The 15,149-nt window shown below is 42.1% G+C and overlaps 3 protein-coding genes across 6 annotated transcripts; 1 reads left to right on the plus strand and 2 right to left on the minus strand.

Annotated features, from left to right (window-relative positions):
• Positions 1 to 710: 710 nt before the first annotated feature.
• Positions 711 to 2,601, minus strand: rfesd (Rieske (Fe-S) domain containing). Its single transcript, XM_029152177.3, has 4 exons — positions 2,442 to 2,601; positions 1,726 to 1,893; positions 1,465 to 1,499; positions 711 to 1,102 (listed from the first exon to the last, which is right to left on the minus strand). Exons 2-4 carry the CDS (start codon positions 1,880 to 1,882, stop codon positions 824 to 826), a joined length of 471 nt encoding a protein of 156 aa, XP_029008010.1. The 5' UTR covers positions 1,883 to 1,893; positions 2,442 to 2,601; the 3' UTR covers positions 711 to 823.
• Positions 2,602 to 3,597: 996 nt separating this feature from the next.
• On the plus strand, positions 3,598 to 4,870 carry nudt2 (nudix (nucleoside diphosphate linked moiety X)-type motif 2). 3 transcript variants are annotated; one of them, XM_041070873.2, is made up of 4 exons: positions 3,681 to 3,760; positions 4,046 to 4,113; positions 4,267 to 4,397; positions 4,502 to 4,870. In XM_041070873.2, exons 3-4 carry the CDS (start codon positions 4,271 to 4,273, stop codon positions 4,813 to 4,815), a joined length of 441 nt encoding a protein of 146 aa, XP_040926807.1. In that variant the 5' UTR covers positions 3,681 to 3,760; positions 4,046 to 4,113; positions 4,267 to 4,270; the 3' UTR covers positions 4,816 to 4,870. The 3 variants fall into 3 exon arrangements, with proteins under 3 accessions (XP_029008011.1, XP_040926807.1, XP_029008012.1); XM_029152178.3 differs by lacking the exon at positions 4,046 to 4,113 and having other exon boundaries at positions 3,598 to 3,760; XM_029152179.3 differs by lacking the exon at positions 4,046 to 4,113 and having other exon boundaries at positions 3,685 to 3,775.
• Positions 4,871 to 6,364: 1,494 nt separating this feature from the next.
• On the minus strand, positions 6,365 to 14,902 carry ube2r2 (ubiquitin-conjugating enzyme E2R 2). Of its 2 annotated transcripts, none has more exons than XM_029152176.3 (6): positions 14,379 to 14,902; positions 13,739 to 13,928; positions 11,703 to 11,789; positions 11,521 to 11,618; positions 10,985 to 11,119; positions 6,365 to 10,878 (listed from the first exon to the last, which is right to left on the minus strand). In XM_029152176.3, exons 2-6 carry the CDS (start codon positions 13,913 to 13,915, stop codon positions 10,593 to 10,595), a joined length of 783 nt encoding a protein of 260 aa, XP_029008009.1. In that variant the 5' UTR covers positions 13,916 to 13,928; positions 14,379 to 14,902; the 3' UTR covers positions 6,365 to 10,592. The 2 variants fall into 2 exon arrangements, with proteins under 2 accessions (XP_029008009.1, XP_029008008.1); XM_029152175.3 differs by having other exon boundaries at positions 14,291 to 14,901.
• Between the last annotated feature and the right edge of the window lie 247 nt (positions 14,903 to 15,149).

Genomic DNA, 15,149 nt, shown 5'->3' on the forward strand with positions numbered 1-15,149 from the left:
ACTCCTCTTTTATGAGGAGTCCTAAGGGTTTAATCAGAGCCTACGGTGTCATTTACAAGCACAATGAATAATGTAGCACGTAAAACAGCAGAGAGCCCTGGTTTTAAATACTCTGCAGCACTAAAGACACGCTGTTAATCCTATTATAACGCACGCTGTGATAAGGTGTTTGCAGTCCACACACTGACCTACAGCCGCCCGTACCTGCACCCCATCAACATTCACAACCCGACTACAGAATCCCAGTTTAATATCTGGGCCGGTCCCATCGCTCGTGTAACCTGTGGCCTGTGCATGTCTTGACTGGATTCGGAGCGTCACACAGGCCGCGGCTCTCGCTGCGCTGTGTGTGTGTGTGAGCTGGCCGTGGGCCAGCATCATTCATGCACAGAGGAGCATCATCATGCCCCTGTAGCTTTTGCATTATCAGCTCACGGCATTTGTGCTTGTGGAGCAGAGCGATGGTTTGAGTCCAGAATCAAAAAATAATCTGAGTGTGACAGATTGTCCTGATCACTAACTTCCGATGGTTTAAGAATTCAAACCTGTTTTATAATTTTCCACTTTAGGGCCTTGATTGATCTGTACAAACCTCCTAATCTTATCGATTAAATGGGCATATGCATAAAACATAAAGAAAATTAAAATGCACCCATGTGAGTGTGCATGCCACGCTGCCCACTTTAGGAAAAGAGAATCATAAATCAAAATTCATTCATAATAAATGTTTATTAGGTTAAATAGAGAAGTCCATACAACATGCAAATACTTGTAGGAGGACATTCTTATTTGTAAATAACTAGCCATCCGTATCCATCTACCATCAAGATGAGTCCTGCTCGTTTTTCTCTCTTTCCAACTTCCCCTTCTCTCCCTGGAAGTAGTCGGAGTCAATATAGCACTCCTCCTCAGAGAGTTTCACATAAACGTCTCCGTTGGTCTCTGTGACAGTGTGGGTTCGCTGCTTTACGCCCTTCGAGTACCATCTGGCCACAGGCGGCGCTTCCCTGGGGTCGGTGGCCTTGTACAGTCCCTCCCCGTCGGCTAGGGCGATCTTGTACTTGTGTTTTGGACAAATTATGCACATCTTGCCATTAATATCCTGTGTGTGTGAGAAGAAAGCAGATTAGCAACCTTATGGTGGACTGAGAGCATTTGGCAAATTCATTATTTGTGTTAAAAATAATTAAAAATCGTAGGTCTACATTAAGTTGATGTTAAGTTGGTTTCTTTCTTCTGCCTTTGGGATAAAAAAACACTCTGAATTAACCCATTGGAGTCCACACCCAATTTGCATCATTATGAATGGTCTTATGAATTAGCTCAAGTAACACCGCCCTGATTATCCTCACTGTTCCTGAGTACTTCTTCTTTCAGCTTCACACCTGATCCAGACGATCAGACAGAGATAACTGAAAAACAAGCCGGTCAGTGTTGAGTACTTTGTCTTAAATCAAACCTCACCTCAATGTCTCCCTCCTGCAGTGATCTCCCAGCATCTGTAAAGAAGAAGGTGGATGATCAGTGTATTGCAGAATAAGCAAGGGGGTCACAGCGCACTAATATCTTGCTGAGTGGACACACGTCAAATGCAACGTGTGCTAAAATGGATAACAAATTAAGTTAAAAGTCCCAGACAGGATTTTTATCATAGGAGCAACTTTAGATGGTTCACTAGGTGCGGTGGGTTATTGATTTTGTTGCCTATAATAAAGCAGCACTCACGATAACAGTAAGCGTCCATAGCATGAAAGACGCCTTGATTGTGGATGATCAGTATGTCCCGACCCTCCACCGTTCTGAGTGAGCGCTTTGCTTCAATCAGTTCCTCCCTCTTCCCCACGAAATGAGTCGTCCCTGTCGACTGCTCCTCATCCTCCATGTTGGGACTCGCTGATTCGTAGGTAAAGTGAAACTTAGTATTAATACGTTTAGTTTCCACAACATTCAGCTCCAAGCTAGGAGATGTTTGGACAGTGATCAGCTCTACTACGCCAAACACTGTAAAATATGATCAATGATCTGCTCTTTACAGAATAATCACTCAACAAACGGCTCAGTCCTTCACCATCAACGTAACATCTCACCAAAAAATATCTAAATGCTGGCTAACCAAGTGTGTGAGTCATGCACAGCAGAGTGGAGTAATGAGCTCTTCAGTGCAGGCTGAGTAAGCACAGTAGTAGTAGTAGCAAAAGTCACATGTCCTGAAGCCCCAGGCTAAACCACAGACAGTTACGTGATGTGAAGGAAGGAGCCACAGGACAGAAAAATCATTATTTATGTCAGGAAAGCAACACTTTTTATTTAACTGAGCCCTAAAGGATACAGGCTAAATTTGAACGCTGCCTCTAATAGTACATTTTGTTTATGCAGTGTCTCGGTGCGTCCGTCTGTCTCCTCTTCCCTTAATATTACTGGCTTTGAGGGAAAGAATTTACCTTTAATATCAGCAGCGACGTCTCCTCCGTCAATATGAGCAATTAAACTCACTGAACCCCAGACAGCTCAGTGTAGAGTTGGGATGTGGTCCTGACTCTGTAATCATCAGACCCAAGCTGTCTTCAGTTGGTCCTATCACTCGGTGCATTTCTTATCTGGCTCCCACAGGCACAGAGGCTATATTGTTGCCAAGAAATATATATATATATGTATACCAAGGTTTAATTAAATATCTACATACAGAGTAAAATCTGCATTTGAGTGTGTATATTTTCTTCATATATAAAACAGTTACCTGGTGACCCTGAAACCAAAGCCACAACCACTGTGTACTACTACTACTACTTCTCTTTCAGCTTCTCCCATCGGGGGTCGTCACCGCGAATCATGCTTTTCCCAGCTTTATGGTTGATTGGCATATTTGTTTTTGGCAAGTTTTACGCCGGATGCCCTTCCTGACCCTGCAACCCTCTCACAGAAGTCGCTGGCTTGCAACCCCTGTGGCTCGATTGTGTTATAACCACTGTGCTGTTAAGTGTTGTCACCATGTAACTGCAATACATGAGTACAAATATTTGACATGAGAAGTTAAAATTACTTTTGTCTTTAGAAAACCGAAGTAAGAGCCAGACCTGTTTCATTCAAATTAACCATTGGTGTAGCACGTAACTAAGTACTGCATTCAAGTACAGGTTTGAGGAACATTTAACTCTATTCCACTTAGAGACGTGAAAGAAAAAAATAACATTATTAGTAGAAAATATAATCAACCAATAATTAATAACTACCCAATGAGTACACACATTTCTTTATAAAATAAGCTTTTACCTGTTTTGACCAATTTAGACTTTACCAAATCTATAGATAGAATTCAATTTTGTATTGTTTACTATTGTATTACTATGTAAATATTTTCATTTGTTTTACAGTAAGTAACCCGTTGATTTTATGCTTATGTTGTCGTGTAGTTACTTACTGGAGAGCAGCTGTTTATTATTTTATTAAGCTTCATTTATAAGTAAAAATAAATGTTTTTGTAGAATATTTACAGACAAGTAATTTAAAAATGACATTTTTTAACACCACTGTCACTGATAAGCTTCTGAAAGTGGTTGTTATTTTGAACGTTTTAGGTTTCTAAAGAACGTTGCTTCGCTGTTACTTCCGTCACATCTGCTACTTGTCTAAAAAGCGGAACTGTTTTCATCAGCCTACAGTTCACAGCCGGAGTCTTTAGTCCGTGCACTGCGGAACTGAACTGAACTGAACCCAACCCCTGTGCTCCCAGACGCTCAGAGCCGGTGACAGTAAATAGACCGTAAGTTACTTGCAGGTAGCTAAGAATCTGTCAATATGTGTATAAAGAGTGGCAAACAACACGTTAATTAGTGCATTGGTGTTGTGTATTGAGCATAAACGCTACGTTAGTTAACATGGTTAACACAAGATTACCACACATTAACACATGCTTTACGTGGTACACTGTACATAATTAAGTAAGATCCAATATAAAAACGCTACGTCCAGGAATATAATGAACATTAATTATAATATGATGAATTTTAATCTCGTTTCCTTAATCTGCTTTCATTTAAAATCTTAGTTTGATGCTCCCAGATTATGATTCACTAATACAGTAAAGGAATCATGAAGAAAGTTATAGATTTAAAGGTAAATATTTGACTAATTGTCATAGAGTTGATCTTAAATTGCTTTTCATTATCTGACAAAAGACATCATGCAGAACATTTTTGAATGTACTCAAAATCTTGAAAAGTTATGATCTAAACATCATAATAAAATGTGTTTGTATTTGATACACAGGGAGATGGCACTTCGAGCTTGTGGATTCATAGTGTTTCGACGTTTAGCCAGCCGGATTCCCTCACTAGATAGCATAGAGTACCTCCTCCTGCAGACGTCTTATGGGAAACATCACTGGACTCCTCCCAAAGGTGTTTACAAGCTCAAAAACAAGGCATACACTTATTTATGTGATTTTTATGCACTTTTAAGTAACCATTGTTACACATTTACCTGTTACCCCAAATACTAACAGGTCATGTGGATCCAGGTGAGGACGACCTCACCACAGCTTTAAGGGAGACCAAGGAGGAGGCCGGGCTGGGAGCTGAAGACCTTCAGGTTGTTGATGGTTTTATTCAGGAGCTGCACTATGAAGTGCAAGGCAAACCCAAGGAGGTGCTGTACTGGCTGGCCGAGCTGAGAGATCCAGCGATAGCAGTAACTTTGTCAGACGAGCATCAGGACTACCGCTGGGCCAAGTTGGACGAGGCCTGTGCTCTGGCCCAGTACAAAGACTTGCAGGAGACATTGAGAGCAGCGCACAGACACCTACAGGACAAACAGTGATGTTAGAAATTTTAAACTCTACAGGGGTAATGATTAAAGGAGATAAATAATTCACTGTTGGCCTTGACGTCCAATGTGAAAGTATTAATTAATGTAATTAATTAATTTTTAACTCTCTGCTTTTACTGTTAATATTTATTAGATTTTTACTCTGCAGAAAGAGAACCTTATATAGATTCTCTACCTTCAGGGAGGAAATTACTCACTTATCATACACACCTAATCTCAGAAGCGGGTAACAAGATCAAATACATAATTGTTTTATAGAAATAAAAAAGTAAAACAGAGTGGAGCACTGGAGTCTGGAGAAGTAGGGAGCGCATCTCTTACACCAAGTCAGAAGAAGCAAATATACTTTAAATGGTGATATTGTAAATGACACAATATACTGTAAATACAAACATCTAGGTCTGTAAATTAATTAATGCTCTAAATTTAAAGATTATTAGCTGCAAACACTGTCAACAGTAGGTGCCACCACATGGTGGGGCCAGAAACACGTTTTTTCATAATGCGGTACATTTGATAACCTTACCTTAAATTCCATATCACTGTAACGTGTAGTAAAGGATGAGATGTTGTTTCAAGAAGGTAGAAAATTGAAGCTGCAACCGTGCTATCTTTAATACCTGGATTATCCTGAACTTTAATTATAAAAATTTAAAAAAGATAGCGCGTACCCCTGGAATCACAAGGTGTAATTCATTTTGCTGTGTTCTGTTGATGGGTTAAACTAGGTTTGTCTTGAAAAGAAAAGTGAGCACCTGAAAGGACCAGAATCTGCATTCTGTACACATTCTGTTCTTCTGCTGACAGTCTAAGCAAAAAGATAATTCTCAATGTATTTTAAGCAAACAGTGAAAACTGTGTCACAGGCAGCGCCAAACTACTACTTTGATCCTTCATTCATTAATAGTTTTTACTAAAATGATGAAATGAACAATTAACAAATGTGTCTCTTTATCTCAAAAAGTAAAACAGGAACCAGAGGCAGCAGCATACGTGGACCTGCAATGAACTTTGTCATTTGACTAATCAGACAGTAGATTAATATTGTTGTGGCTGAAATACTGACAGTTTCTTTTTCTATTAACTGTAGATGTGAAGCCAGAGAAGTTTCTGTCATCTCGTTGTTAGGTAGGGACATAATCTACTGTATCATCTCTATCCTTTTAGTGTTCGAAATAATTATAATAATAATAATGTATAAATTCTGGGTCATGTCCAGGTTCTACAACAATTTTAAAAAGATCTACTTTCCTACTGTACCACCGTTGTATATTTTACATGCAGCGGCATGTTTGTCTCCTCCAACTCAAAACATATAGGACTGGACCTGACAGTTTACTTTGAGGTGTATGAATTATCCAAAGCAAGAGTTTACAGTAAAAAAAAACATATGTTGCAGGAAGATATTTTACATGTAAACTTGTTCACACTATGCTTTTTGTAAATATTGTATGTTATTATATTAATAATAATTGATTAGTAGTGTGCCAAAAAACACTACGAACTCAGAAAACATGAAGAGACCCGTGACATTTCAAAATGCAGTGAAAACCCTTCAGCAGGTTTTAATGACATACTGTTTTATTTTGAATGACTTTCCAACTTATCCACAATAACTACCATACATGGCTCCATGTGCATATCACTATGTTTTATTCCATCAACCAGCTTGTTGTGTTCTGTTTTCTGTGACAGCAGATGCCAAAACTACCTGGCGAACAAACCCAACAATACAAACAAATAGAAACTTTATCTGTGATGTGCATCCTCACAAATACAAAATGATGAGGGGAAATAAATGAAACTAAATCAAACAAAACCACAAGGACAACATTAACCTCAACAGATGTGGACACACGTGTGGGAGCATTTGGACTGTTCAGTCTATAAAGTGTGTGAAGGCTTCAGGAGGATGTCGCAGAATTGACCCACACTTAAAAAAGAACACACGCTAGTGCACACACATGCTTACACACAAAGATTAAATGAACTAAATGCTTCCATTTAGTTATTTGTACATAACAATGTGTATGGAATAACATCCTAAAGTCTGTGGTTCTTTTCCAAAAACAAGTGGCGGATTCTAATTTTGAATAAAGCTTATTGGTCATAAAGTTGAATCTACATCTAGACTTTGCCTAAAAAAAACTATTCCACAGGTTCAGATTGTTAAATTTATGATGATAAGGCAAAGTTGGATAATTTAGTAGTTTGCCTAAAGTTGGGTGTGAAGGTTGATACCACCCTCGTGCGTGTCGGTTCAACATGAAGCTTAGCTTTGCACAGCCACTGGGAACGTATTCCCTGGTGGGTGCACAACCTGTCATTTTTACATCACCATTCTACTCAGATGTATTTGTTTAAAAAGCTGATGTTGGTGGATGTGGACTGTTCCCTTTGTGCTTCGCTAAGCCTGCAGCTTCACATTTCAATTCTAGAATAGTGTATGTTATCCAAACTAACCAGCTGCTGGCCTTAGCCTCATAATAAGACAATCATGTTTTACTGATTAAAGCCTCGACAAGTAGCAAATCAGTGCATTTCCCCGAATGTCGAACTATTCCATGGGCAGGCACACATAAAACTGTTAATTCATGTCTGTATAGGCGGAGGAATGGAAAAACCTGGACACCACATCAGGAAGAGTTTACAATCTTTGAAATCTATCCGCTTCCAGTTGAGTCTTAGATTCACAACCACTTCAGATCCAGTCCAGGAGTGGATTTACCCTCTCGGTTCTTAACAGAATCCAGTTTGTGAGACCTGGGAGAGGATGGTTCACTCCTTTGGCGTTAAATCTACTACATGCATTCAATGCAACACAGTCTTTTGAATGAGCAGTAGCAGCGGTGCACTTGATTTCCTTGGCAAAATCCATCCATTAGAATCAAAGGTGTGCTCCACCGTGTTCAACAGAGCAGCAGATTCACATCCACAGCCAAAACACAGTTTTTGACAGTTCAAATGTGTAATTTACTTGATGTCGTGCAAGCAGTATTAGTCATATTATGCTGTTGAGTGTGTTCAAAAGTTCAATCATCAGAGGGTGTTTTTTTTTTTATCAATAAAATCCATAGCAGTTCAGGCCACCCAGACGTGTACTAGAACACAACGCAAGCACACTCAATGTTTTCTCAACTGGACTAAGTCCAAAAGGTCATTAGGGTGAAGTCACCCATGTGACCTGTACTGATTCCACAAGACAAGAACAAGAAAACCCTGACAGTGTCAACAGATGAATAGTAAATGTAAATACACAAACACACAAACACACACACACACACATACATATCAATCGCTGTCACATTCATTCAAATGTAGATGTTCGTCTAATCTGCATGTCTTTGCCCCGTCCATAAACTCGCTGCGAAATAACAACAGCCGAATATTCATGTCATGTTGCATCTGAGCAGAAACTGTAGTCACAGCGCAAAACATTTTCACATCTATCTAGATTTAGAGCCTAACGGGAGGAAAACGACGAACTAAACTACCAGCAACACTCACACTTGTGTAAACACACTGGTTGTGGAATTGGAGACATTTAGTTCACTCTCTCGCTTCCAACAACACCCGGAGACGCAGAGAGATAAAAAAATGGAGGTGAGGAGCAGTTTGTGTATTAAATTTCATTTTTTTCCCGATTCAGTGAACGTCTACTGAGGCCCTGAGGTTTGAGAGGCAGAGAGAGGTGCAGGAGGCGACTGTGAATGGGTCAGAACCTTGGTCACCTGCAGACAAGCGGCGCTGCTTCGGACTGAAGGTGAATCCGAGGAAAACAAAGGCGAATCTGCTGATGACGGCGCTCAAGTCAGACAGACGGGCGTGAGAAGCACAGAGGTCCTCTGACAGCGACGAGACACGCTGGGCCCGGATAACGAGCAGCACAGCAGGGATTCTGTTCAGTCCGAGACGTCCCAGAAAATGCAGGGGACGGGCGAGGAAGGGCACAACTCTGAAATACACCATCAACGAGCGAAGATGCAGTGAACGGAGTCAATATCTGAACGCAAAGCCATACACATGACAAGGACCAGGCAGGTGAAGAGCCAGTCTGCTACAGTGGGCTTCAAGAGACCTCCTCAAAGACCGCCTGTTTTCAGTTTGCTCTTTCCATGTGCAAAACATGTTAGGACTAATGGAATTTGGCCAATACATACGCTCTGGTCAAAGAAATAGAAATCTATTTTTAGGTTCTCAGTTCATAATTTAAGCTGTCAAAAGGGTTGTTCATTTTGGAGGTCACCGTATGTGCTGGAGTCACGTGTCCAGCATTACCACGCCAATAAAAGGTTTCACCCTTTAGTTGACACAAATCAGTGGAGATTATGACAAAACACCCGCCAAAGTAAAGTCATGTCAATAAAATCTGAGGGGAAACAAGTGTTTGCATAAATATTCACCCTCTTGAAAATGACTCAGCGTTATAATTCCCCAAAAATGAGTGAAACAGGAATCACCTGAGTGCAGTAAATGCATCTTAAGTCATTCCAGTGCAAAGACGCCTGTGACTAGATGAGTCCCTGCTTAATCAGTATTCCTGGCTACCACCAAATTAAACCACGATCACAAAAGAACATCCCAAGCAACCCAGGGAGGAGGTAATTGAAAAGTAGAGGTGCCAGAGATTGTGACATCAGAAATCATCAACATGAAGAAATCGCAGGAATATGGCACATTCTGACAAACTGTGAGTGACCAGACAACAAGGGGACTAGTGGGAAAGGCCTCCAACACAACGATAACTAATCTGAGGGAGACACTGTGAGGAACGCAACTGTTGCCCGCGTTCTGCGACCGTCCAAGCTTTATGGGGGCGTGACATGGAGAACGTCACACTAGAAGGAAAGGTATGATATCAGGAGTTAGGTTCACAGCTAGGACACTAGAATGGGACAAACCATCCCTCTACAAGTCCTCAATATCTGTGGCAGGACTTGAAGAGACGTCTGATCCCTGACACAGCTTGAAATACGGCATATAGAAATTGCAAAACATGTGGCTCTCGACCAACCGCAATGACCTCAATAATAAACATACCACAAGCAAACTTCGTGGGCTCAATTTCATATACATTTATGTACAGACGTAAAGATGGCACCATGGTGTAAAGCCAACAAATGAATAAAACAGAACTGCTTCTGCATCCAAGATGCAAAGCCGAAGCCACATAGTCACAAAACCTTTGTCTATTGACTGAGCAGGGATGGAACAACACTGGCACGTCTCCGTTAGAACCTCCGATTACAAATGAAAACTGTGCAACTCACAGCTGCTTCCAAACAAGGTACAGCGCACGACAGAAACAACATGAGACCTGAAACTAGGTGTGAGGATGTTTTGCCTCAGTGACTGCACGTTAATACTGCTCTACTACGCGAAGCCTGTCGCATGTTCTGAGGGTGAGGAGGAGGGTCGCGTCTCACAGGACATCAGAACCAGTCACTCTCAAGCGGCGCCGACGATTCTGAAGCTCTGCAAAGACCGCACGCCACACAGAGTGCAAGCTGGAATTAAGGCAAACGGTGAAAACACACGATCCAACTTCACTGAGGACAGGAACAACACGCTTCCGCTAAAAAGACGCGCGACGGTGCTGCTGCTTTTAGTTTTAACAAACCATGAAGAGTTCTTTTGGCAGTAGACTTTTGACCCCACGGTACGCGCATACACACAGACACGCACAGGCACGCACACGCAGTTGTAACGCACACACATCGAAGGAGGTTGGTGGGCGAGTCGGCAGGAAGGCGGCCTCGTCCAGATCATCATGAATCCTCGTTGCCGGAGTCGTCCTGGTTGTCATAGCGTCTGGAGGACAGCTCGCCGTCCTCCACGGCGCTGAACCCCCCCGCTTCACCCACGGACTCCATCTCGCTCTCGTCGTCCTCCTCGTCGTCCTCCTCCATGTCGTCGTCGTAGAGGTCGTCGTAGAGGAGGTCCGAACTGCTGTCCTGCGAGGGAACTCGGGTCTGGACGCAGTACTCCGCCAGCGTGGTGGGAACCTTGACGCCGTCGCGGTCGGCCTCCGCTGCCGTAGACGACACCTGCTTCCTGCGAGGCAAAAAGAACCAAATCTGTGCTGTGTTTCTGGCTACTTTAAGTAGCTGCATAGTCGGTGTGCGGTATATCCTCTGCAAGTACTCATGGTGTGTATTACCTAATAATCTCTGCATACTCTTTATCCTTTCCTTTGCTGTCCCTCCATTTGCGAAACATGACGGAGGCGTCCACATTGGCTGGAGAGAAGGTGTTGGGCTCATTCAGAAGAGAGATGACGCTGAGCAGGATGGTCCTATGTGTGACACAGCAACGGGGAGCACATTTCAGCATCACATCCCGGTGAATGAGAAAGCTTTTAGGTGAGCGCCACCCCTGCAGAGACAGAGGCGCTACCTCCGCTCTTTCTCCCCTTCAGCTCAGTTACTGTACTGGCTGCACCCCGGCCGCTCAGGTTTTCAAACACAGACTCAGCACTTTCAGCTCCTGGAGAAAAATGTAAATTGCTGACAAGCTAAAAAAAAATAAATAAAAAAATCAGAAAGCTACTCAGCAGTAGTGTTTGTTGTTATACATACCATTTCTAAAATAGAGGATACACAACGTATTATGAACCAGCATTCAGTCATAATAATGAAGTCATAAAATGTAGGATCTGAGTTCATACAACAGCAGCTGTTGTGTGGCAGCGGTTACCTGACATTCTGAGTGGGGTTCCACCTTTCAGATGGCAGCTCTCCGCTCTGAGGGTCGTCAACGGGAGGGTGAAGGATAGAAATGCACACATCTCCGTTCTGGAAAGAGTTCGACAGGCACTGTACTTTATCTATTGTGAAGCCATGACAATGTTTACATTCAAGGAAATGACGGATGTTTACCTCATAAATATTAGGATGCCACATCTTGGTGAGGAAGCGGAAGGTTGGAGGAGAGTACGGGTAGTCGACAGGAAACTTGATGTGAGCCTGAGTGAACAGACAGATGTTGATAGTTAAAACCACTGTCTTTGCTACATTTATACTAGACAGACAGAAAAACAGGAACTAACTTTTCATATAAAATTAATTATTAAAAATCAAATACAACTCTAAACTGGGTGGTACATGTTTTCTAATTCTTTCTTTGTGGTTTTCCATAAAACTGAAGTGAGACAAGAACAGCAAGCGCAGCAACGACAATTACACTTGCTGTTAAGTTTAATTTTAAAGAGATGATAATGACTAATGATCAACAGTGTAAACGTACAAATCAGATTCTGCTCTTCCTTTAAGTCAAACTATAATGTTGAAACAAAAAGTACACAGCAGGGAACTATGTCAACACAACCACACACACGCACACACAAAAAACACAATGTGAAGCAACTGACATGTTGATCAGCGATCCCCAACAAAGTTTACCATGACATAATATTGAGTAACCCTAGGTTCTTCTCCTTTCATGTTTTCTAGTGTTTCGCAGTTATCTAGGTGAAAGTCCTGTTGGACTGGGTGTGTGTAACAGCATCGAGCTCTCGCTGCGCTGTTGCCACTCAGATAGGACTATCACCGCTCCACAACTAGTCACTACACGACTGTAGCCTTGGGATATTAAAAAAAAAAAAAAGTCTCATGACGCTCTGCTGTGAGTTATTACACCGACTTACAGTATAAACACATTGCAAAACATCTTGTCCCTGTCCCGAACGCATGGCTATGCATGGTATGTTCCTCCACTCACAGCACAGCTACACACTTAAACCACAGACGCAAACTTACACTAGAACATGTGCATTTCTGTACATGTTTATAATTAATAAAACATATTGGAAATAAATAAAACTCACTAGCTGCCACAAATCTATGGTCAACACATTTAGTGTCTTATTGTTTTCCTGTCTGTGTCTTTTGGTGTGTAGTGATTTTCTGAACTGACCCCGGGCTTTAACACAGGACGTACAGATTGTTAAAACCAATTTATGATTCAAGGCTTTAAAAATAGAATTGATAAAACCCGACAACAGATGACACAAGGATACCACTTCCCAATGATAAACATAATAGAATCAGCAGTAGCCAGTCACAAGAGGAGCCTCCGACAACATCAATGCGCGACAGCTGTGGTGTCATCTGAGTCGCCCTAACTTGAACAGCTCTCACAATGCTGCATTCGATGAATAAGTAACATGAGAGAAAAGGAGATGAGACTTGTCATGTACTTCTCCCTTACTCTTTCTCTTAGCTGAGGTGCCATTTAAATTGGTCTCACAGCTAAAAATAGCCATCTGAAGTACAGCCGTCATACAGCGAGGGGGGAGAAGGCTGAATAAGGAGAGTGGAAGGACAGAGCAGGAAAACCTCTAAATAAATATTTTTTTAAATGATGCTAAAGAAAAGGAGTGAATGGGTCCCAGAAATCTCAAACTGGTGAGACAGGTTACGGATTAAAAAGTCAAATAAATGTTTTAGGCATTCATTGACTTGATATTTACAGTGGCAACAATCTACAACAACTTGACCATTGTGTTTTCTAGTAAACCTAGAGGCAACAGCCCTGCCCATGATAAAAAGGTTAGAATATAATTTTTTTCTAATAATCACATAAGAGTTCATTCCATTTTAGGTTATTATATTAAAGTAGGGGTATTTATAATACTCCACCAGATTTCGAATAGAACAGAATAAATTAAACCATAGCTCAGTATAGTAACACCATTAACCATGTCATCTACAATTAATTATTCAATTTACACAACATTCTAAAATACGGTAGTACATAAAAACATTGCTAATTAAATTGTGGGCTAATTGTAAATATGAACACAGTTGCGCTACATACTTAAGATTTAGTTGAAATGATCACTTATTATCTAAACACTGTGGGTCAATTAAACATTTGTGATTTCAAAACCTGGTCTTAGGAGGTTTGATCCCACCTTAAAGTAGCCTCCCTGATACAAGGTGTTCGGGGGGCCGAAGATCGCCACCTCCCAGTTGTAGAGGTCCGACTCCTCCACCAAAGTGATGCGGAAGCCCTCCACCGGCTGCTCCTGCAGGGACTTCAGCTCCATCATCAGGGCCTTCTGGGAACTAGGGGTTGCCTGGTGGGCCATGTTTATCCCACGTCTGGCACCGGCGTCCACAGGTCAGTAAAAGTGGACAGAAACAACACACGCTCCAATGACATTCCGAGGAGTGAACTTTAAGTACATTTGACATCATGATCAGAGCCCCCCTGCAGAGAATACCCACAATCTACTCGCTCTGTTTTACTCACATTAGCCGATCTGAAAATGCCTAAACAAACGACCCCCGAATTAATAGATATATTATATATTCTATTATAATAGAATAACAGTCCTGTAGGTGAACATAAAACATGACCGACACAAACCCAAGCATGACAGATGCCTTGCCGAGTTAGCTCAGGCCAGTTCAGCTGGCAGGGCCTCTGTGGGGGAAAAGCAAAGTTGACAAAAAGTGTTTACCTCTATCTCCCTGCACCGAAATGCGTCTCCCACTCGTGTCCTTACAGCTGAAACGTGGACGCTACAGCCGTTAGTTGTTCATGCTAACCTGGATATGTCTTCACAGCGCACAGCGAGAGAAGCACGGGCTTTTCTGCTACAGTCTACGGCTCGTCCTCGTGTTGTTTCCCCAAATTCTTTGTGTCAGTGTTGACAGTTGACATGGAGCCAGGATCGGTGTAATTCACGGTCCCGTGCGGATCATTCTTCTGCTCAAAGGAGGACTTTCGCCGCCCCTGACATCCCTCCGTGGCGCTCGGTCGGATCGCACGGGCGCTCAGCTGATGCCTGCTTGTTTATGTTTGTTTATGTGGTCTCTGGTAGTCTCAACTTCTCCACACGTCAGCTAAACCCCTACCGAGCAACTTCGCTCAAACGCAGCCGCTTTCCTGTTGTCCAGCGTGTCCTCCAGCACCGTGGCAGTGTTGCAGGCGGACAAAGTCGAGCCTGCGTTCGCAAAATCAACACTAAGTGTGAGCTCTACATTCGCAAAATACACTGGATTTAATCGATTTTTATTTTCCTCCCATCGATGCTTCCGGCTATCATTGCGCGTGTCTACGGGACGTAAAGCACGTAAAGAAGTGAACGTAACGTGCGCGCTCTCGATGTCGAACGGTCACACTTAAAACACTGACACAAATGTAAAATATTTTAAAACCTCTTAAATGTTCTTTGCGAGAGAGATTTGGGAACAGGCTACAAAATACACACATTTCAGTCATAAAAGTGCTATTACAGAGGCACTACTTTAGACTTTCACAATAAAAGCATGAAATAGGACCAGGATAAAACCAAACACACAGGCACAGGCCACAGC

This window comes from Betta splendens, chromosome 5 (genome assembly GCF_900634795.4).
Source record: "Betta splendens chromosome 5, fBetSpl5.4, whole genome shotgun sequence".
Classification (NCBI taxonomy): Eukaryota; Metazoa; Chordata; class Actinopteri; order Anabantiformes; family Osphronemidae; genus Betta; species Betta splendens.